Source organism: Streptopelia decaocto (genome assembly GCF_964273445.1).
Source record: "Streptopelia decaocto genome assembly, chromosome: 1".
NCBI classification, from domain to species: Eukaryota; Metazoa; Chordata; class Aves; order Columbiformes; family Columbidae; genus Streptopelia; species Streptopelia decaocto.
Window position 1 is genome coordinate 117,565,401 of NC_138663.1, and position 21,249 is coordinate 117,586,649.

The 21,249-nt window shown below is 45.2% G+C and overlaps 1 protein-coding gene across 2 annotated transcripts in view; it reads left to right on the forward strand.

Moving 5' to 3' along the window:
• Window positions 1-1,473: 1,473 nt before the first annotated feature.
• Window positions 1,474-21,249, forward strand: part of C2CD2 (C2 calcium dependent domain containing 2) — a 43,726-nt gene continuing 23,950 nt past the window's right edge. Inside the window, exons 1-6 of one of the 2 annotated variants that reach the window (XM_082053966.1) lie at window positions 1,474-1,971; window positions 3,971-4,069; window positions 14,056-14,175; window positions 14,532-14,633; window positions 18,861-18,983; window positions 19,284-19,404. In XM_082053966.1, coding sequence (XP_081910092.1) covers window positions 1,687-1,971; window positions 3,971-4,069; window positions 14,056-14,175; window positions 14,532-14,633; window positions 18,861-18,983; window positions 19,284-19,404 — 850 coding nt within the window. In that variant the 5' untranslated portion in view covers window positions 1,474-1,686. Of the gene's footprint in view, window positions 1,972-2,621; window positions 3,474-3,970; window positions 4,070-14,055; window positions 14,176-14,531; window positions 14,634-18,860; window positions 18,984-19,283; window positions 19,405-21,249 lie in introns of those variants that run through there. The other variant, XM_082053967.1, reaches the window with a different exon arrangement.

Genomic DNA, 21,249 nt, shown 5'->3' on the forward strand with positions numbered 1-21,249 from the left:
AAAAAGTCTGTCCACATCTCTTATAGGCCCCTTTAAATACTGAAAGGCCACAACAAGGTCTCCCTGGAGCCTTCTCTTCTCCAGGCTGAACAGCCCCAACTCTCTCAGCCTGTCCTCACAGCAGAGCTGTTCCAGCCCTCTGATCACTTTTGTGGCCTCCTCTGGCCCCTCTCCAACAGACCCATGTCTTTCCTGTACCTGGTGCTCCAGAGCTGGAGGCAGGACTCCAGGTGGGGTCTCACCAGAGTGGAGCAGAGGGGCAGAATCACCTCCCTTGACCTGCTGGCCACGTTCCTTTTGATGCAGCCCAGGATACAATTTGCTTTCTGGGCTGCAAATGCACATTGCCAGCTCATGTCCAATCTTTCATCCACCAGTAACCCCAAATCCTTCTCTGCAGGCTTGCTGTCAATCCCTTCATCCCCCAGCCTGTATTGATACCGGGGCTGCCCTGAAACAGATGCAGGACCTTGCACTTGGCCCTATTGACCCTCATGAGGCTCACTTCTCTAGCTTGTCCAGGTCCCTCTTGATGGCATCCTGTCCTTCAGGCATGTCAACTGCAGCACTCAGCTTGGTGTCATCTCTAAACCTGCACTCGATTCCACTGTTTATGCGCTGATGAATTAAACAGTACTGGCCCCAGTATGGACCCCTGAGGGACACCACTTGTTACTGGTGTTCATCCACACATTGTGCCATTATTCACTGGGCTTTGTAATTCTGACATAAACTAGCTGAGTATGCCGCAGCCCCTTGAACACAAAGATGATATGATCTTTTTGGGGGAAAAAGTCATAACTGACTCTCACTCTTTCCACAGGCTGGCATTAACACATTTATCTATTGTGTGCAAAGATGAGAGGGTCTGTTCACATCATTTTTCATTTGCAGTTGTTTCTTAGGGTGCGAACAACATCACTAAATAACACTGATGTAAAGGGAAACCTGTTTGGTATATGGAAAACAACGAAAAACTAGTTTGACACCTGTGTCCCTCCTGGCCCTCTGAATGCCTCTTCTGCCTCGCTGTCTCTGTTGAAACTCCCTGTTTTTGCCCAGCCCTGGATGCGCTCTTCTCGTCCCAATCTGCCCGCAGCACCGCCCGAAACAGCAAATGGTTTCTTCGAGAAGCGGCGGCTCCGGGCGCACACGATCCCGCCCGCCAGCAGCTGTCCCGGCCGCAGCCTGTGCCCCAGCCGCCCCTCCCGAATCCCACTGCCTCCCGAACCCCACTGCCTCCCGAACCCCACTGCCTCCCGAACCCCACTGCCTCCCGCTCCAGCCGCTCCACGAAGCACCGGGCGCCCTCTCACGCGCTTTGCTGCGGGACGCCGTGGGAGCCGCGGGCGGAGCGCCCCCCGCCGCCGGGCGATGTGCGGCCCGGCCACGCCGCGCTGTGTGCCGCCTCGCCACCGCCCACTCCGGCAGCGCTGGGCAGAGGCCGGGGCTGGGGCCGCGGTTGGGGCCGGGGCCGGGGCCGGGCCTCCCCTCGCGGCCCCGCCGGCAGGGGCGGGCCGGGCGGTGACTGCGCCGTGGGCGGGCGGTGCGGTGCGTTCTCGGGCGGGCAGCCGGACGGCGTGCCGCCGTTCCCGGCTGGGACCCTGCGCGGGCTGCGGCCGCCCGGCCCCGTCGCCGAGCGCGTCTTGGTGGGGGCTGGTAGCGCGGCTCCCATTATGGTCAGCCATGGCGTGGCTGGCGGGCGGGCTGGCCGAGCTGCGCTGGTGCGCGCTGGTCGCCCTCTTCGTGGCGGCGCTGGCCACTCTGGCCGTCTACCTGGTGCAGTACGCGCTGCTGGCCCTGCGGCGCCGCCGGCCGCCGCCTCCGCAGCTGCTGCCGCCGCCGCGGCGGGACGAGCTGCTGGAGGAGGGCAGCTCGGTGCTGGCCTGGGCGCTGTCGCTGGGCAGTTGGCGGCGGCAGTGGCGGCGGGCCTGGCTGGCGGCGCTCAACGCCGAGGCGGCGGCTCGGGCGGTGAGTGCCGGGGACGCAGGTGAGGGGCGGCGGGCGGGCGGGATGGGAGACGGGAGCCACCTCGCTTGAGGAGCCCCGGGCGGCGCCGCTGGCCGCTCCCCCGCGTCCGCCGGGCTGGGGCCGGGGCTTCCCGGGCCATGGCGGGGCGGGCGAGGGCGGCGTGTGCTCCTGTGCCGGCGGGGGCACTCCCCACCCAGGGCGAGGAGCGGCTGTAGGGGTAGCGGGACTTGGCTCCAATGATACACGGGGCTTCCACCAGCAGGCTGCTGACAGCGCTTGCTGCCGTGTTGCTGCCCGTGCACGTGTGTGTGTATATACGTGTGTGTGTATACACACGTTTGGTTGCCGCTCGGCAGGAATTTGCAGGAAGGAGCCGGCCAGAGGTGCAGTGTGGGCGCACAAACGAGAGCAGGGTAGGACCCCCGCGTCCGATAGCATTGTTCGGGCGCCGGGAGCGGGAAACAATGGAAACTTCCTGGCCTGGTTGCAGGCACGGGGCCTGCGGCCGGTCCTTCGGCAAATAACTCCTCGGGGCTGGGCTTCCTTCGCGTTGTCTTTGGCCATGCTGTGCGTGTCAGAGTAGCGCTGAGGGCTGGCGCCCTCCAGGCGGCCATGGGTTGGTGGGATTCACAGGTTTTGGTCAGTTTGCTTTTAACCCAGGTCAGGTAAGATGCATAAAATGTAGCACCCCTTCCCATCCTACTCTTATGCAAAGGGCACAGCATGACATCTCGCTGGGTGGTTTGTAATGGTATACCCAGGTCTAAGAGGCAAGGAGGTTAGGTGAGGCTGTGGCAACCTAATTCTCTGCTCCCGAGGACTGAACCTTTGTAGTGTCAGTGGAAAATGCTGAGGCATGTAGCCGAGGCTCCAAATTTGTGCACAGCCTTCTCCTCAGGTTTAGGAGGTTCATTTCCTGGCAGCCCCAGTGTGCTTGCTTCTTGCATGTTGGGGGGAGAAGGAAGAGCATGGCAATGTGTGTGTGGAAGATAAGCAAAGCAGTTTAACACTTTCCGGGCATTACTGTATGTTAGGGCAGCTTAAAAAAACAAATGCTGAATCTACCCTCTCAAATTGCACGGTGCGGTTCAGAAAAGTGTGAGTTGTGCTAAGAACTGAAGGTTTGCCCTGCACTTGTGGAAGAGGAGAGCCCAGACAGCTTGGGCAGAGGTGCTGGGAACTGAACTAACTAGAACCAAGCAGCAGCTTCCCATCCCCGGCCAGAGACCAAAGCCGCTTGGACAGGGACACACGCACCCTCCCTCCCTGGGGAAGCATCTGAGGCCGTCCCTTGCCATGAGTTCACTGCCTGGCACTGCAGCATGGCATAGCTCCCGCTGTCAGCATCCCAAAAAAATGTCAACAGTGCACTGCTAATGAAATTCCTGCGTACAAAACAACCTTGGGTGATGAGGAAAGCAGCGCTGACTGCTCACTGTGGGCAGCAGGTGGAGAATGCAAGTACTGATGTCTCTGAAAGTATGACCTCATTGCCAAAACAGGTATATTCTGTCTTTTCCTTGCTGTCTACATGAAGACTGAGTAGCTGTCATCACTGCTTGCCGTCACACGAGGGAAGACTGGGGAGGGAAAAGCTTCTTTCCTCACCTCTGTAAGATGATATTTGGGTTTTCTTAGTTTCAGCGTATCCTAGTGCAGCCGTATTATTAGGCCAAACCAAGCCCACCTTTTAAAACTATAGCACTGACTAATCCTTTCTCAAGTAGAATGGTTTCACTGAACTCTGTCCTCGCTCATGGACTTCACTTTGTGCTGTGCCGTGTACCTTGATATTCTGCTACAGAGAAAGATAAGTTATAATTAGGCCCATAGTTATATCCTAAGTATAGGTTTTCAGGCTTTACCCTGTATTATGTAGTGAGGTGTCATGCAATTAATACATACAAGTTTTGACATACATTTGCAATTCTGTCTCCAGTTCCTCCAGGAACTTCACTGGCAGTGCACTAATGATGTTTCCTTTTTTCTTCTTTCTTAGGATTCGCAGTTGCTTACGTTTGAGGAAGATGACCCTGCAGAGCCGCTTGAGTTAGCAGTTAAACACGTTGTTAGTGTTGTAAAGTCAGCTGAAGAGAAGGTAAATTTCAGTTTTGTTTTGTCTCAGTGTACTTCTGGGCTGGAAATGTTAACTTTTCTTATTAGCATCAGTGAGAATTTTATTTGTTATTACTTCTGTACACTTGACCTAAGTTTGTTGAGGCTGGTAGGAGGCTGCCTCTGTAATGAACCTATGCAAACTCTTGACATTGATTCACTTGTTTTATAACTCATGAGCAGAATGTGCCCCAGGGCTTCTACCAAATGAACAACAACCAAGTTTATAGGTATGCCTTAAGTGAACAGCCCTCTCCCGCACCATCGGTACAATGGTTCTCCATCCTATTGTTGAATTGTGGGGTGGGGACTTCATGAAGAAGGAAAGGGACACTTCTCCTATGGGACAGGAAAACATATTTGTCTGCCACTTGCTGTTTATGTGGCTGATCACAGGTTTGCTTCCTAAGTCAAAGCCAGGTAGCGACCAGTGGAACAGCTGCAAAGTCCTGAGGATTAAGTCTTTACTGAATCTTGTATTCAGTAGGGAGTGAATGGTCTCTCTCTTGCACTCCCACTTCACATACTGGGAAGTGGTTTTCCCTGTGCTTAGTGCATATACAATTAAAGTACGGCAGAATGTGGCTTTTAGAAGAGGGTAAAAATGTATATATGCTTATTAGCAATGCTAGCTTCTGTGTTTTCATCCTAGTGACTGGAACTACTAGTCACATCTGAACTGGTACTCAGCTTTAGGCAGCTGCATCAAATTATCCTTATGCTTTTCTTCTTATTTTGCTTTGTTATTTTGGTTTGTTTGTCTGATTTAGCTCTACTATGATTCCTTTGAAAACTATGCATGCTTATCTGCCTCATATACAACTTATAGGCACGCCCAGATAAGTGGCAGCTGGTGGCTGCCAACATGTAAAGTTTGTGCACTTGTCCTCTCTCTTTTTTTTCCCTTCCTTTTTTCATTTTTTTTTTGTCTTCCCCTCCAACCAGTGGTCCCTGCCCCAGCAGTGGGGATGGAGAAACTGGAGTTGTAGGGCTTGTAGAGTTTGCACCAGTGTTACTCTGTGCTGCTGGAAGACACCACAATGGGAAATTGTAAGCAGAGGGGACTGTGAAGTCTTATGTGCTGTATAGTGTGTGAAGCCAGCAGCCGAGGGAGATCTGCTGCAAATAAAAGCTAGAGACTAACAGCACAAAAAACACATGTGTTGCAGCATGTAAAATATTGCTGGAAGGTGGGCAGAGCTGCAAATATGTTTGCATGGGAGATGGCTAGGAGGTTTGAGTCTGCTGGTTGCTCTTGGCTAGCATCAAAGTTGAGCAGGGGTGCACGAGGCCAGCTCTGTGCTCAGAGTACTGTGCCTGTGGCTGGACCACAATGAGAATGGCATCTCAGGCCTAAAATCCGCTGCTTTTGGTCTTGCCTGTGTGCCAGAATCAAAACATGCCGCTGCAGTCCTGGAGTTCCCTGAAGTCACATTGTACCACTGGGAACATCTCTGCTGCAGTCCTCAGTTAACTTCTGTGTTGTTTAAATGTAGATGCTGACTGCCATAGCAGCGAGGTAAGGCAGCACCCAGGGTGCCCCATGGCCACCTTAATCTGCTGTGGTTAAGCTTGGACAGAAGGAGGCAGCGAAGGGAACTTCTGCCTGCTGTAGGGCTGTTTGCTTGCTTTCCTCTACCTGTGGCTTTGCAATCCTGCACCCTCCCTTGTGCAGCCTCTGGTCTTTGTCTGACCTTGGGTTGAGCCATTTCAGTATGTTAATCGAGCTGTTATACTGCAGCTAGCAATCTGATGTGTTTAGCAGCAGCTTAAACCAATATAAACACATTTAAAAATATATTGGATTAAAACAGGTTTGCTTACGTAAACTGGGTTGTTCTGAACTGTCCCAAAACCCAATTCCATAATCTTCTGCACAGCTGCTGGAAAAATTTCTCTGAATTAATCTTACTCCTTCAGTTAAGGTACAACCTGAATATTTGGATTTCAGTGTATAACCTTGGAGTGGCACTCTAGTAGCTACTTTCCCTCCTTCCTTAAATGCATACCTTTCTCTAAACACCTCAGAAGTTCTCTTACAAGGTAATTGTCTCTTTTCATATTCGTTAGGTAGTATGTGTCCAAGTGTCCAAAGGGCTTTTTTTGTGGTGTTTTCTTCTCCTCCTCCCTTGGTCTTCAGACTTTTAGTCTTTGCATATCAAATCTCTCTCTACAGCTTGTCCAAACTCAAACTTCTGATATGTGTTTGTAACTCACTACCGGCATGACTGGCTCTGAGTGTAGTTTGTGACCATATGCTGCATGTTTGTCAGCGTTGTAGCATCCCACTGAGCTCTGCACTTGCCTGAGGCATCAGCTGGCACAAGACTGTTTTCCTGCAACTGGTTCAACATGCTGCTTTATTGGTGATCTGTATGGTGACAGCATACAGGTGTCTTGGTTCAGCAGTCAGGGCTTGATTCATTGCATGTCATTTCAAATATGTATTTGACCTTGCAGAAAGAGGTTGTGGTCATCAGAGGAAGTGGAGGATTGAGGCTGAGAGATTAAAATAGCAGTAAGCATGGGGTGTGTAATGTTTTAATGAAGCTGTACGCTCATAGAGTCCTGTGGTATGTCTTTTGTGGTGAGTGGTCCTCTGTCCTCTTGAATGCTGCGCCTTGGCGCACACCCAGGTGATGGGCCTGCCTGGTGCTGGCAGTGAGTCTCCTGCCTGGGAAGGCTCTCATGCAGGCTTCCTCTGAAACAATACAGGATTGCCAGCCAGACTGTAATTATTATATTACTACTGACAGCTCTATTTATGTCTGGGACACACGCTGACACCTGCAGTCCGTAGATATACACATACTGTCCTTGCCTTGAAGATGTAAAACTGGTGTATGCTCCGCAGTGCAGAGCTGCAGACATGGTTGGGGAAGCTGCTGGTTGCGAGCTTGGCCAAAGCCATTGTGATGGGGACAGAGCTGCTCTTGTGGCTGAAGGTTACACCACACTGCTTCTTGACAAAGCCTCTATTTATACTTTGCCTTCACTCCAGTTTTGGGCCAGAGCCTAAATATATAGAATGAAGTGGCCTGTTTTTGTTGTGTGGTATTGGTTGTTTTGTTTTAACAAAGTAAACATTAGCATATTCTTAGCTAATTCCGCCAACCTTTCCATTGCTGCGGTCTGTTTCCAGAGCCTTTGAACTTCACAACCACAACAACAAAAAAGGCAACAAAAAAGGTGATTTTGTTGTTGGGAACTTGGCACAGGGGCTTTAAATGGAGCAGGCTACAGCAGAAGTCTGGCATATCTTCCTGCTTCAAGCTTAAATAGAAAGGGGTAAAACACCCTCAGAGTGCCATTCCTTGAATGAGTGATAATAACTTGCTATTCAAGGAATTACTGTCTTGGATCGCAACAGGCAATGGCAAATGTGGACACTTCATGTTAATTTTTATGTGATGAATCCTGCTGGGGGAAAAAGTGGACAGAAGAGAGAACTGTTTTCCCTTGAGCTGTGCAACATGCCTGGAAAGGTCTTATTCACCCACAATGCTGTTGTAGCTTCGTTTTGGTATCATTTTGTTTGCAGCCACCCTGCTGCACGCTGGTAGCCTGTGTTCATGCCCCACTGGGATGTCGGGGCTTCTAGTTCCGCTTACTTCTAAAGCAGGTAGAAACATCGTGTAGCAAAGGCTGTTTTCTGCGCTAGGAAAGACTGGTTTCTCATTGTCGCTACTACAGTACTAACTGGGACTCCTTCCTAGTTACAAATGTGTGTTTATTTCTGATTATTTTTGGTGGGGTGAACTGCTCTGACAATCACATGCAGTTCCTATTGTCCTTTAACTCTCTGTTTTGCTTGAAAAGCTTTCCTGGAGCTTTGCTGCTTTCATGACTGCGTTTTTTTTACAAGCCTAAGTGGAATCATGGCCCAGGCAGCTTTTAATTTTTTTTTCTTAGTTTCTGTATTAATATAGCCTTTATCCTTTATGCATTTGTTTTTTCTCCATGCTGCTTGCTGTCAGTAAATACATTATGAAGGAATTATATTTTCTTTCTGCCTTTGTTTACCTTGTTTAAATAAGCTGTTACTTAAGTCTCCTTTTACAATGTTGTCCTGCCTCATAAGTCACTCCTGTGCACTCATTCTCTGCAGAAGCTCCACTTAAATTAATTTTCTTGAACTTGGAGGCTGAAGTGACACACAGCACTTACAGGTGAGGTCTCACCATGCAAAGAGATTACTGCTTCTTTGTGTCTCTGAAAGTACTTTCTTGATGCATTTTGGGCTCCCAGTCTGCCCCTCCTGTAGCTGCTGACTTGATGTGTCCAGGTCTCTCTTCCTTTGGTGCTCTCCCAGTGATAAACTGCCCTTTGTAGGAGTAATATTTGTTAATGCTCATACACACATGCTCCATGTTTTGAATTGCATTTCCCTTCTAGTCTTCAAGATTTTTCAGCTTTTCTGTATGATGTTGTGATCTTCCTTTATATTGCTGCTTCCCAGCTCGCCTTGCTCAGCATCACACTTCCTTTCAGACTTCTGAGGAATTTTGGATGTTAAATGTGTGATAGGGTCAGTGCTTGACAGGCTCGTTTGTAACTTGCTTCCAGTTTTCACCTCCTTGCTCACTGTACTGTCCTCTCCCTCTCAGGTGTATTGCCCTTCACCTTAACACGGGAATGATGGAGTACGAGCTTAATTGTCAGTGGGGCGACCCTACTAAAATAGATAACATAATTGATCTAACCTGCCTAAGAACTGAGTACCTTGTCGAAGGAGGACATCAGGGTTGGGATTTGTTTGTGTCAGTGGAGATAATACTGGTTTTGGCACTGTTTGGTAGCCTGCCTGTCTTCCAGCTGCTACTGCAGATGTGTGTGGGCCTCCTCTAGTCTTGTGCCACACCTGCCAGCCTGGCACAGGGGTCAGGGGTGCCTTAGCACCCCGATGGCACGATGTGCCTCCATCTCTGCAACTGGATCTCTCTCCAGGGTACTCTAGCACAAAGTGGCAAACCCCTCCTGAGTTTTGTTGTTTTCTGTTTATGTCTTCAGCTGTGCTGTACCCAAATGGTTTGTAAGGTTTGTGTGTTAGTGGGGCCAAACTAGAAAGTCTATTTCTGGTTTGTAAGGTTTGTGTGTTAGTGGGGCCAAACTAGAAAGTCTATTTCTGGTATTTATTTATTTTCCCCCTTCCTAAATATAAGTACTGCTTCCTGTCCTTGCACAGTTTGGTATTCACTTTACTTGGTGACCAGATAGAAAATTATTCCTGTTCTGTCTCCTTGTACTCCCTGCTTGTTTGTTTTATTCCTGTCTCCCCTTTTTTTCCACTTTTTTGCATTTGTATGCTGGTCTCAAAGGAATAGATAAATTCACATGTTACATCAGTTTCTTCTTTGTTTCTGTTGCTGATGTGATAACTCTCTCTTGTGTGCTCATTCCATCACTCACCCTGCCTTTCCCCTGTTTTTAATCATAATTTTGGAAAACTGGTCCAGGGTTGTCTCAGTATATTTGCAGGCAAACTTGCTTTGATACTGACTTCTAAAAACTGATCTCTAGCTGTGCCTGGATCAGACATTGCATTTGTCGTCTCTCCTTCAGTTTGTCTGTGTCATGCAGTAAACTTTCTGGTTAAAGAGGGAATGGTAAAGAGCTACAGAAACTTGCTCCAGAAGTTAATGCATAGGCTCTGGTAACCAAGGAAGATGGTGTAATTCTTCTGAACAGCTGAGTGTTATGACTGTGAAAAGGCAGAAGTTTCTGACTGGAAATTTTCTTACGGTGAGGTTTTAAGCTGAGTACACAAACTGCCTGTTTGGCCATGGATGAGATTTCCATGCCAAAGAAGAGCCTTCTCCTCAGCGTAGTACTCCAAAACAAACGTGGGAAGTGGGAGAGGATCCTAAATCTAATAGCACACTGGTACCTACAGCTGAGGTCAAGGCAGCTTTTGCTTTGTGGCTGCCTCATGGTGTATACTCATTTTCTTGTGAAAATGCTAAAGACCTGCTCTTTCTGGAAATAAATACCAAACACAGTAAAACCAATTCATTTCCAGAAAAAAAAAAAGAGAGAAGAGGCCTGTAATGCTGAGGGTTTTACATGCACAGGTGATGCGGTTGGGGCCTGAGGAAGGTGAAGACTTCTGCAAAGCTGTCAGAACTTCCCCATGAACTCATGGCCCTTCACCCTCCCTGAGCCATGGGAAGGAACCTGCTGCTACACATGGAGAGGGGAGGGAGGAGGAACAAAGAGGCCACGTGCAATGCACAAATCAGTGGGGTGCCAGTGCCAAAACTGAAACCTCTCAAGGCGAGAAGACACCACATGTGAGGAGCAGAAGCACTCTGGTGCTCCCTGAGATGAAGCAGCTTCTTCTGCTACTTCAGGAGGGAAAGAAACTGAAATTTTGCAGCTCTGTCCAGAGGAACCACAAAAATAAAAAGTCAGTATATAGAGGGGGAGAGCAAAGCAGGGGGGAGGACTTTAATAGCTGTGAGTACACAAGTTTGGGCACTTTACTTTCTCAGAAGAATACGTGTTTTACTCCAACTGTAGTGCTTGTTCAGTCTTCTTCATTCCTGCAGTTGTTTATGTGAAAAATGATTTTTTTTTTTTAATGGATAATTTTGCTAACAGTTTTAGATACATATAAGCAAGGTGTGTTACAGCATCCGCAGCTCATTGGAGCTGGGTGCCAACATCGGGCAGATGGGGAACAGAGCCCAGCCAGGTCAAGGGGTTTTGCCACAGCAGCTCACCCACATCGTGGGCAAATGCGGTGAGGGGGGAGGCTGGAAGATGTTGAGGAGATGGCAAGAATAGCCCTGGCATGGGGGTGATCCAGTGTCAGGAGTCAGCTGAGCATCAAAAGGGATGGCAGAGGGCTGAGGAGGAGCAGGGAAGCCTTGCCTGTGAAGGCACCTGAGGAGGGGCTGGGAAGCCCTTTGACGGCAGATCCCCGAAGTGCAGAGAGAGACCTTGGCTGGTCATGGGGTGTTTGTGCTGGGGGAGGCTAGAGCTATGGAGGTGATGAAGAGAGAAAATACCTTGGTCCTGCTGGTAGAAGAGTCCTGGTTTCTTTGTGCTGCTACTTCACCTTGCCCTGTTTCTACTAATTTAGGAGGTCTTCCTTCCCAGATGTAAGATAAGAAAAGCAAGCTGGGATGTGACCCCTCCAGGCATCCACAGCTGCTGTGCAGTGGTGCAAGGGCTTAATTTTTAAGGAGTGGTTTGTTATAAAAATGACAGGATTTCCAGACTCTAAAACACAAAATGTCCCTGGTAAGGAGGGCTGTGCAAGAGAGATGAGGAAGATAAATGGAAGTTGAAGAGCAACTCCCTTCATATTGGTCCAGGTTTTCTTTGTGGACATCTGTCCTACCTCTTTCTCTACCTTTTTGACCAGAAAGGGGTGCTTTGCCTGACCCTCCCTTCTTCTTCTTCACTGATGCAGAGAAAATGAGTTTGAAAAACAGGTTGGATGGGGGCATGGCTGAAGAGGAGCGTAGCACAGGAAGCTTCAGTATTTTTCTTCATGTGACTGTTCTAGGGAAAATGGCCTACACATTTCTGCTCTGGTCTACCAAAATAATCTGCTACACTTCTTTAGAAGTGTCACTTAAAAAGGGAAGCGGCAGTTGCAGTCTCTTTAATCAACTTTTTACCACTTGTGGCAGCATCTTGGATGAAAACAGAATAGCTTTCTCTTCAAATTCTAGCCCAGAATTCTACTCCTCTCAGTATTCTGACTCCATAATCCATCCTGCTCCCAGAACAAAGGGATTCATTAATATTCATGGAACCACTCCTTTTTGTGATTGGATTAAATATTAACAGACCTCTGTACCTGAGGACCAGTTATTTTATTAAAAGTGAGGGGAGGAGAGGAGTAGGACTTGGTAGATGTCTTTGGCAGAAAATAAATTAATCAAGGAGACTGAAAGCCCAAACCAGTAAGTTCTGGTTAATCAGTCTCCTTGATTAATTTATTTACCTCCTAAACTAAAGGTATAAATATTTTTAAAAATTGCTTTAGCATCTCTTGACAAGGTGTAGAAAGAAGAGTGAAAGTTCCACCACCTGCAGTGCCTGTTTCCATCATTTACTTTGAAGTAAACATGATTAAGAAAAAACTGGCACGTGAGCTCATCTATCAACTCTCCTACCACTTTTTTTTTAAAGCAGTAATCAACCACGTACCTGGCAACCTTGGCTCTTAGGCATCCAGAAATTCCAGACAAATGGCTTCACATCTCATGTGCAGCAAGTCCAACTTGTTCTCAATGCACTGAACTTCCTATGCATGTCTCATGAAATGTTCACAGATGATAAACCACTGCATTTAGGACATGCAAGTGTCAGCAGCTTTTGCATCAGACCTGTCATTTTCTCTCCTCCACTCTCAAAAAAGAGGGAAGAGCATACGAGCTATCATGCCAATCTATCCTCACAAATCAAAGGATTTGGTCTTGTTAGCTATTAAAAATTCTTAAAAATCTTTTATGTTATAACGTAGTCATGGGTGTTCATGTTGATTATGTGGGATTAAGGGTCAGAAATCACTTTTGAAGGAATTTAGACTTTAGAGAGAGGTGAAGGAAACTGATTTGTCCACTTCTAAACTATAATTCATAGAAGATAAACCTGAAAAGGCAAATCTTGTTGCTTGTGGGTGTGGTTGGGATTTTTGTCATGTCCACCCCTTCCCCCCACTCCTTGGTAATTAAGTCTCCACCTTAATGGATGTGCTCTGGAGCCGCAGATAATGCTCTAGTCCTTCTTAAAATGTATGCTATACAGCCCAGAGAGATGAAATGTATTTAACGAGAGACTGATAAGGATCTTCCAGAACGTACATTATTCATTTTTAAGCCTTCATCTTCAATTCCAGTGCCCATAAGTGAAGCAGTAAGTGCACAAATATAACTTAATAGCACACATGCAGAGTTTTCATCATTTGCTGCATCAATCTTGCAGCAAATTATTTGTCTGCACATTGCATTAACGTGGTTGAGTTTGCCTGAGTCAGTTGAAGGAGGGCTCAGGTGTCCTTTCCAAGGTGGAGCTCTGGGGACAGTGACCAGCAGCTGTCTTCAACCAGCAGAGCTGTTTGCAAAGGGAGCTTCTCTCTCCGGTGTAATAAGTGATTTCTGACTTGTGTACCTGGGGCATTCCTGTGCCACCAGGCGCTTTCTGCACACTCCAGGAATTTTGCATAGCAGCTCTGGCACCTCAGTCAGTTTGCGGAGGAGAAGGAGGAAAAACAATTTTGGTGTTTGTAAACTCAGTGTGATAACAAGTTAAATTACTGCTCATAAAAGTGAGGGAGTGTATTCAATGAAGTCTATTGCCTTCAAGTGACATACAGACTTTTCCCAGACATATGAGTTCATCACCAAATTTCAGGGCCTTTCTTAGTTTAGTCAAAGACTTGAATAAACTTTTAAAGGCTTCTGCCCCTTCCCACCCCACTTGGAACTGGAATTACTCAGGCAAAATCCTCTTTTGCAGCAGCAGAGTTATACCAAAGTTTCACATTTGTAGGATACCTCTAAACCAAATACTGTTTGGTGAAACCAGCTGTCCTGAGGTAGACTACTTAGTTCAGAGCAGAAGAGGAAGAAGAGCAAACTTCTTTGTCTCCCTTATGCAAAATTGTGATCTTTGAGCTTTTAGTATATAGAAACATGAAACACAAAGGAGTCCTTGTAAGGTATTAGTATTGTATTGGATAACAATACAAAATAAATTTTGGAAAATACGAGAATTTCTAGTTATTAAATTCCATGTCCAGAGCAAACACTTGAACTACAGTTTTTAGAAGTGAATGTACAGAAGGACGTAGGGATGTTAAAGAAATTGCTTAGAAATCTCCCTCCTGCAGAATTTAGCATAATTCTGGTAGCTTAAAGTCCTTCCTTAGTTCATTTCTTGCCTTCACCAAACCTTCTTCTGAAGACTAATTTTTTTTCCTTTCGTCTCCCCCCACTCCTTTCATTTCTTTAGGTGGTTTCTTGCAATGTTGTAGGAGATTCTGTCAAATTTGTTGTCACTGTCTCAGATACTTCACCCGTGGCTGCAGAAGATCAGTCGTACAGCATTAAACTGTCTCCACTTCACCTGCAGGTAGAGTTGTTCTCTCTCTTCTTCTTTTAGTTAATGTCTCATCTGAAATGTTTAATAATATTACAGATTCCCTCTGGAGCAAGTGATAAATTCATAAATTAAGCTGCCTCTTTAGGAGAGTGTGGATAAATAACATGTTGGGTAAACTCCCTGGATGTGTAGAACAACAATACCCTTTTTTTGACTGGCATGCACTCAAAGCTTAAGTAACTTCTGCCTTCTTAGACTGTCGCTTTGAATTTACATACTTAGAAACTGGTATCATTCTTCCTTTGGTGAGCCTTAGTATGGAGCTCGAACTACAATTCTTTATAGGACACAAGAACACTCTCCAATAACTGCTTTCCTATCCACAGCTTCAGCTCTACGTGAAAGACAAAGGAGAAGATGTCAAAGTTGAGTGGTTCCTCATTAACGCCAATGAAACCAACTTTGAAATCCAGCCAACAGTGCAGGAGGTCAGTCGGTAACTTTTGTCATAATGTAGAGAAGAAGGGTCTCCACCCCTTCAGTGCAAAACCAGTGTAATGCTTTAGGTCAGCAGTAGCAGTGTCTAGAGTTAAAGTGTCCGGTGAGGCTGGAAGAGCTGAAACAAAAATACCGATTCTGTTCTGCTGGCTGCCTTTGGTAGAAGCATGGGACTGGCACCTGTTGGCACTTCCATCTTGAGCTGCTTCAGTGAAATCTGCCGTGGCTCGCCTGTCAAAACCCTACACCTCTGAAATCAAGGAGCATTTTCCAAGAGTACTGAAGCATTAAAGATAAATTGAGTCCATATTAGACAGACGAGTGGCTTCGCAAAAAATTTTCATCCAAATTCAAAGATGTGAAAAACATCTGTTCCTAAAAACGTTCTCTCAGAGCACTTCTAAAATAATAATCAAAAGAAAACAGTTGCAATGGTATTTCCATCAAAGGAATTACAAAGTTGCCCCATCCTTAACTTAGACCAATTTTGAAATCTGGCAGTAGTTCAGAAACAGCTCTAAAAAAATACAATTATTTCAGGAAATGGTGGATGATCTAAAAATATCTTGATGCTTTTGGAATTGCACCTTATCTTACTATTAACACTTATTCATTGGAGGACTTTATTTGGGATGTCCCTTGAAATAATTTCATGACAGAGATTCTTTTCTGCCTTTGACCCTTCACAATTTTTTTTGGCACAATCTTGGTGACTAAAGCCTTTCTTACAACAGTGAGTGAAGAATTGCTTTTGTTTTGTGAAGTTGGTTTTGTGACTGAAGGCGTCGTTAAAAAATAGGTTTATTGTATAGTAGAGCTACTTCTAAAGACCTGTAGCGAGTGACCCAGAATCTTAATAATTTATTACCACAATTTTTGTACATAAAAATGTGAAATTCATAACTAAAGACAGACGAGTCTTTCGAAGTGGGTTTTTAGGTAGATTTTACTGTGTGTGCGTAGCAGTGTAAATGAGCTTCACATGTTGGGGGTGGCATGCTGATCATCCACATATTGAACAGTGATTAAGTACTTACTAACAAATGCAGGTGACTCTGTTACAGTCACTGGACTTCACAACCTGTTTTTTGAGAGATGCCCACGTCCAGGGTTGCAAAGGAGTTGCAACTTCTTGTGCTTAGTCTGTGGTTTTAAAATGAGCCTGTTAAGTTCTTAATAGCTAAGGGCTTTGTTTTCACTTTGAAGTTTCTATTAGCGTTTAGGGAACAGGGAAGGCAATAAACAAAGAGCTAAAATCGGTGAGCAACCTCCACCTTGGAAATTGCTTCAGCTTTTAAATGCCAGCTTTTGTGTCTTGTTTTTACCTCTTTTGGAAGCAATATTGTGTCTACAAATAAATACTTGCTTGTGTCTACAAATAAATACTTGCTTGTGATTATCTACACAGTGGTTTTGTCATCAGTCAGACAAGGTGGGTATAATAACCTGCTTTCTCTTGATAATAACTGGGTGAACCTGAGTTGCGTTTGGCAATCTGGATGACTTGCAGGGCTTGGGTTGGCATGTGGTGACTTCATGTGCCCCAAGGGGCTGTGGTCTCTGGCTGCACGCCCTTAACCCATGTCAAACCCAGAGTAAAACGCATTGTCTTAAACCTTTTTAGTTGACAATTAAGCCATTATAGCTTTATTTGTAGAGGGCGTTGAGATGCAGCAGTACTTTGCAAATAAGGATGGCTAAAAATGAGGTTGGGCTGACAGGAAGGTCTTGAACCAAACTACTTTCCAAATATTATTTACTATGGAAACACCAGAAAATACTTATGTGTAGAAGTCCAGTGGCGATGGTTGCTGTTCTTACTGTTAAATAACAAATGTTAGATTAGGTTGACAGCAAAGTGAAAGGCAGGTAGGATTTTGCAATTTGACAGTGTTCTTCATCAAACAGTATTTAGGTAAGGACAGGGGAGGGCAATTACCTCTAAAACAGTGAAAACTAACCACGATTTATCTGCTTATTTAAATAACATGGGTAATGAAATTACTGAAACTGAAGCTTTTGGCAGCTTAATTTACTTCAATATTTTTTTAAAGTAAAAGAGCATTATCTGCAAGTTGCAGAAATGTGCTGCTGCCTCTTGTTTTGGTGGTTGTTTGAGGGATCACAGTGTGAACAAAGCAGAGATTCTCTGGGACTGGTTGATGCTGTTGTGTGTTTTGAACCGTAGCGACCTGTCGTGAAGGGGCGGTTAGGTAAGCAGGCTGTGAAACAGGATTTCTGTACACAGCATTCCTGGGATTTTTATGAAACACCCTACATGTTTCTGTAACACTTGGGTAGTTGGGAAAGGGCTGTTACTCCAAATCTATTTGACCTGTTGTGCAAGCTGCAAGCAAATCTTTAGGAGTGCAGAAGTCATTGCACCATCATTCTCCTGCACCTAAGAAAGGACCAAGTCTTTTGAAATGACAGATTGGCGCTCATGCTGAGAGCTGTCTGTAATGGAGGAGTGTGGTGCCGGGTGTCCAGGGTGGCAGAGCAAAGCCCGTGTTCTGCCACATTCACAGAGATGCGGCTGTGGGAGATTCGGTTCCTGCCTTGCACCTTCCTTGTGCTGCATGGCTGCAGCAGCCTGGGGCAGAGAAAGGCTCCAGGGAGACCTTATTGTTACCTTTCAGTACTTAAAAGGGGCCTATAAGAAAGATGGGCCAGACTTTTTAGAAGGGCCTGTTACGACAGGACAAGGGGCAGTGGTTTAAAACTAAAAGAGGGGAGTTTCAGGGCAGATGTGAGGAAGAAACTTTTTATGATGAGGGTGGTGAAACACTGGCCCAGGTTGCCCAGAGAGGTGGCAGATGCCCCATCCCTGGAGACATTCCAGGCCAGGCTGGACAGGGCTCTGAGCAACCTGATCTAGTTGCACATGTCCCTGCTCAAGGCAGGGGGGTTTGGACTAGATGAGCTTTGAAGGTCTCTTCCAGCCCAAACCACTCTATAATTCTATGATGGGTAGTGCTGACTGCTGGTGATGCACGGCTGCAGTGTTACCAAGGGAATCTACCAGGATTAGGCTTGATCTCCCTGCTGGTGCAAATTGGGTGTCCTTGTCACGAGTCTGCCTTCTCTTTGCAGCAAGGCCGTGTTTGTTGGTCATGGTACACTGATTGTAGGCACTCTCCAGCAGCATGCAGAAGGGTACCTTTTTCTGCTTTCTGTGATTATTGGATTCTCCAGTTGTTCTGTATCTGCATCTATAAATCAGTTCCCTTTCCTTTAAAGCCTAGTTCTGTAATAGCAAAGTCTCTCAGGTGCAGTATCAGATCAGAAAAGGTGGATGAGCCCTCTGTTATTTAGGTTTGATCTTTGTGTCTTACTTCAGTCCTTTCTTTAGAAAAGAAACTTGTCAGATTTCTCCTGTCCCACCTTTAAAGCAGTTGGTTATCAGACTGCACTTTCTGTGACAGTTTAATTTAAAAATCCACTCCCTGTAGATAACCGAGCATAAGAGACTATCTGAAGAGCATGACATGGGAAGCAGGCTTCTCCAGGAGCGCAGGGAGGTCAGGGACGGTTCGCAGTCTTCATACAACTTACAATTAATCGTGTGAAGCTACATTTTTAAGCAAAATCTGTGTTCTGTTCTCATCCATCAGAGATATTGGTGCTAAGCACAGATTGCCATGAGATTTTTGAATGGACAAACGTACAAGTCAGTCCCGCAGAGCAGCATGACTGTCGGTCCATACAGGGCACTTTTCAGCAAGGTTGAAGGCCTCCAGGAGATACTGTGATATTTTTTTCAGCGCAGCACAGGATTAGCTCCTTCTCAGCTGTTGCAAGATGGCATAACTCCCATTAAATCACTGGAACAGTGCCGATCTGCTTATCTGATGACCTGATCTGCTCTCTCGGTGAATTGCAAAGCAGTACAAAAACTTTAAAAATACCATCGTAAGATATAAAATGTTAATGAAACTTCTGGTTTTGTGGCTAATAGCTGTGGCTTCATAACTCTCAGAATAGCATGTGGCATTTTCAGTGTAAATTTCTAGTTTTCCTTTAGTGCACAGCATAGAAATTCAAGTAATTATTTGCATGATTTCTTGTTATATTTTGTTGTTGGCAACAGAAACCATGTCTCTCTCTGACAAAGTTAATGTTCAATGGCTTTGCTAGTTTAGATATACCAAATTAAATTTTACCTTAACTTCTTTTTTCAGAGTTTTGAGAAGCATTGATTGTTTCTTTCCTCTTAGGGACAGACAGCAGGGGCACGTGCAATAACTGAAACACTCAGAGATGTTTTGAAGAACCTCTTTAGCTCAGTTTCTCCATCTGTAGTGTTGAGTACAAGGCCTACAGATATAAAGGAGGTTCAGGTAAGTCTTATTCCTACCTAAATCTTTTGAGAAATGTCCTTCTGCTTAGCGTTTTTGTTATATATTCATGACCCACAAATGTAAGTTTAACACTGTTCAGTGATCAGAAACAAATGGAACACATTATTTAAAACAATATAGCCTTTGGAAGTGAAAGCTTTGTGATCATAACTCTCGTGTGGCTGTCTGTTGATGTTACACCCCATCACACATCTGCTTCCCTATATCAATGTGACCAAAGTTAAAAGCGTTTGGTATTTGTGTATGTGCGATCCCTCTTGTTCTGCTTGCTTTTCACAGAATGTACAGAATACAAGCCTTCTCCCTCAGGGCACTAGTCCGCCTAAACCTCCAAGGGCTCATGAACTCAAACTGCTGGTGAAAAACATCGCGGTGAACCTAACTGATCACAGTGCTGCAGGTAACATAGCCCATGTGATGCTGCTCCTTTTCAAGCAAGATTGTGGGTTTTATTCCTTTCAGATGAAATAAATTGAAAGTTCTGGGTTACAACTTTCTCTCAAAAGAAGATGTAATAAATTGCTGTACTCTGAAAAAGAGACTTAGTCATTCTTTTACAAAACTGTGTGTGTTTTGGTTTGAGTATCTGAACATCTTGATCTTCTTGTAAACAAATACATCATTGTTGAAAAAGAAGTGAGTGTGTTTATAAAGTTGGCTGATTATTTTTTGGATTTTAGTTTTAATTACTAAAACTTATCACTTTGGGTATACCTAAGATGAGACACTCAAATCCAACTCTCCATTAATTGTTAGCAGTGACATTGGTTTGGTTCAGTATTACCTTGTTTTTGCAGCTGCTTTGCTTTACTTTTGAACGATTTGCTGATTTATGTAATATCTAATTATCAATGTAAATTCTTCTCAACGGTGGTGATTTGTTGTCAGGGATTTTCTTCCCCCTCATAAAGTACCTCTGTAGGTAGGCGAGGGAGTGCAAGTAGAGAATGAAACCACAAAGGAGGTCACTGGCTAGTGAAGTTGCAGTGTTGGTTTTGGAAAGAAGCACCAAGCCTGTCTAGCAAGTATTCAGACTTATTCAAGTGCAAACATGCATCCATCACTGTTTGAGGCACGAGCAAGCAGATTTCAGATAGTGTCAGTGGAAATGCAAATTTGAGGCTCTGTTATTTATGGTCACTAACAATTCTGTAGCAGCCTTTTTAGTGGAAGCTTGTGGCTGCTAAGTTGGGCAAGGCATTAGTTTTGGATAAATATATCCTACTTGCTATACTCGTTTTTTCAGTTAGATGTAATAGGTTTCTGCCCTAGACTCTTGCATAATGCTGCTTTGCTTGTCCTGGTTGGAAGTGGTTCCCTTAAAACTTTTCTGCAGACCGTTTTTTTTTTAAACAAATTATTTTTAAAACATTTCTGGAACTCTTTGCAGTGAAATGTCCTATATAAATAAAACTGTGCTGGAAACTGTAGATTGTAGGAAAACTCATTCAGAATTTGTTACTACTCTACAGTTTTGCAAGCTAAAGTAAACTTTACAAGAGCAGATCATTTTGGCTGCCTTTAAAAGTCATGAGATGAGATACCTTTATGTGCATGCAACAGAAGATTCATCTTATGGAAAGCCTCACTGCCTCCTCCCTGAAAATGAGAGGAAGAGGGTACAATTAATGTGCTCTGCTTTGGGAACCCAGATATTGAGAGGCAAAATCACCATTTGCTTTCCTAAAAGGAGATGGAAGGAATTTTGCTGATTCCCTAGCAGCTCTGAGAGTGTAAACGCTTTGGAACTGAGTGTGAGAAATAAAGCTTCATAGTGGGGTTTAGCTGGTACACTAGAAATCTAGTGGAAATACTGCACAGCTGGGAAGATGCTAGCTTCTGGACATAGCTTGCTGCCTTTTAATTATTGTTCTCCTTCCTTTTCCTGGCCTTGTCTTGCAGCAATAATTTATTTATCCTTTCACAACTCTGAGACTCAATAATTATTGAGTGTGCAATATTGCAGGCTCATCTGCATAGATACAGAGAGGGCTGAGGAGGAGCAGTTTGCCTGTCTTGATCATTATCATCCTATAAACCATGGATGCTAACATGGTCTATAGGAGCTTGTGGCTTTCCTATAGATACGTTCAACTGCCGCGTAACCAGTAGCAGAACTGGTCTCTGTTTCTGAGCTGTGCCCATTTTTGTCTCCTTTGTGTATGTAAACAAAGATTATCCTAGATTTAGTACCGTGTGGTCCACGGTGTATCATATAGGGCAAAAGTGATTTCTGCAGTTAAGG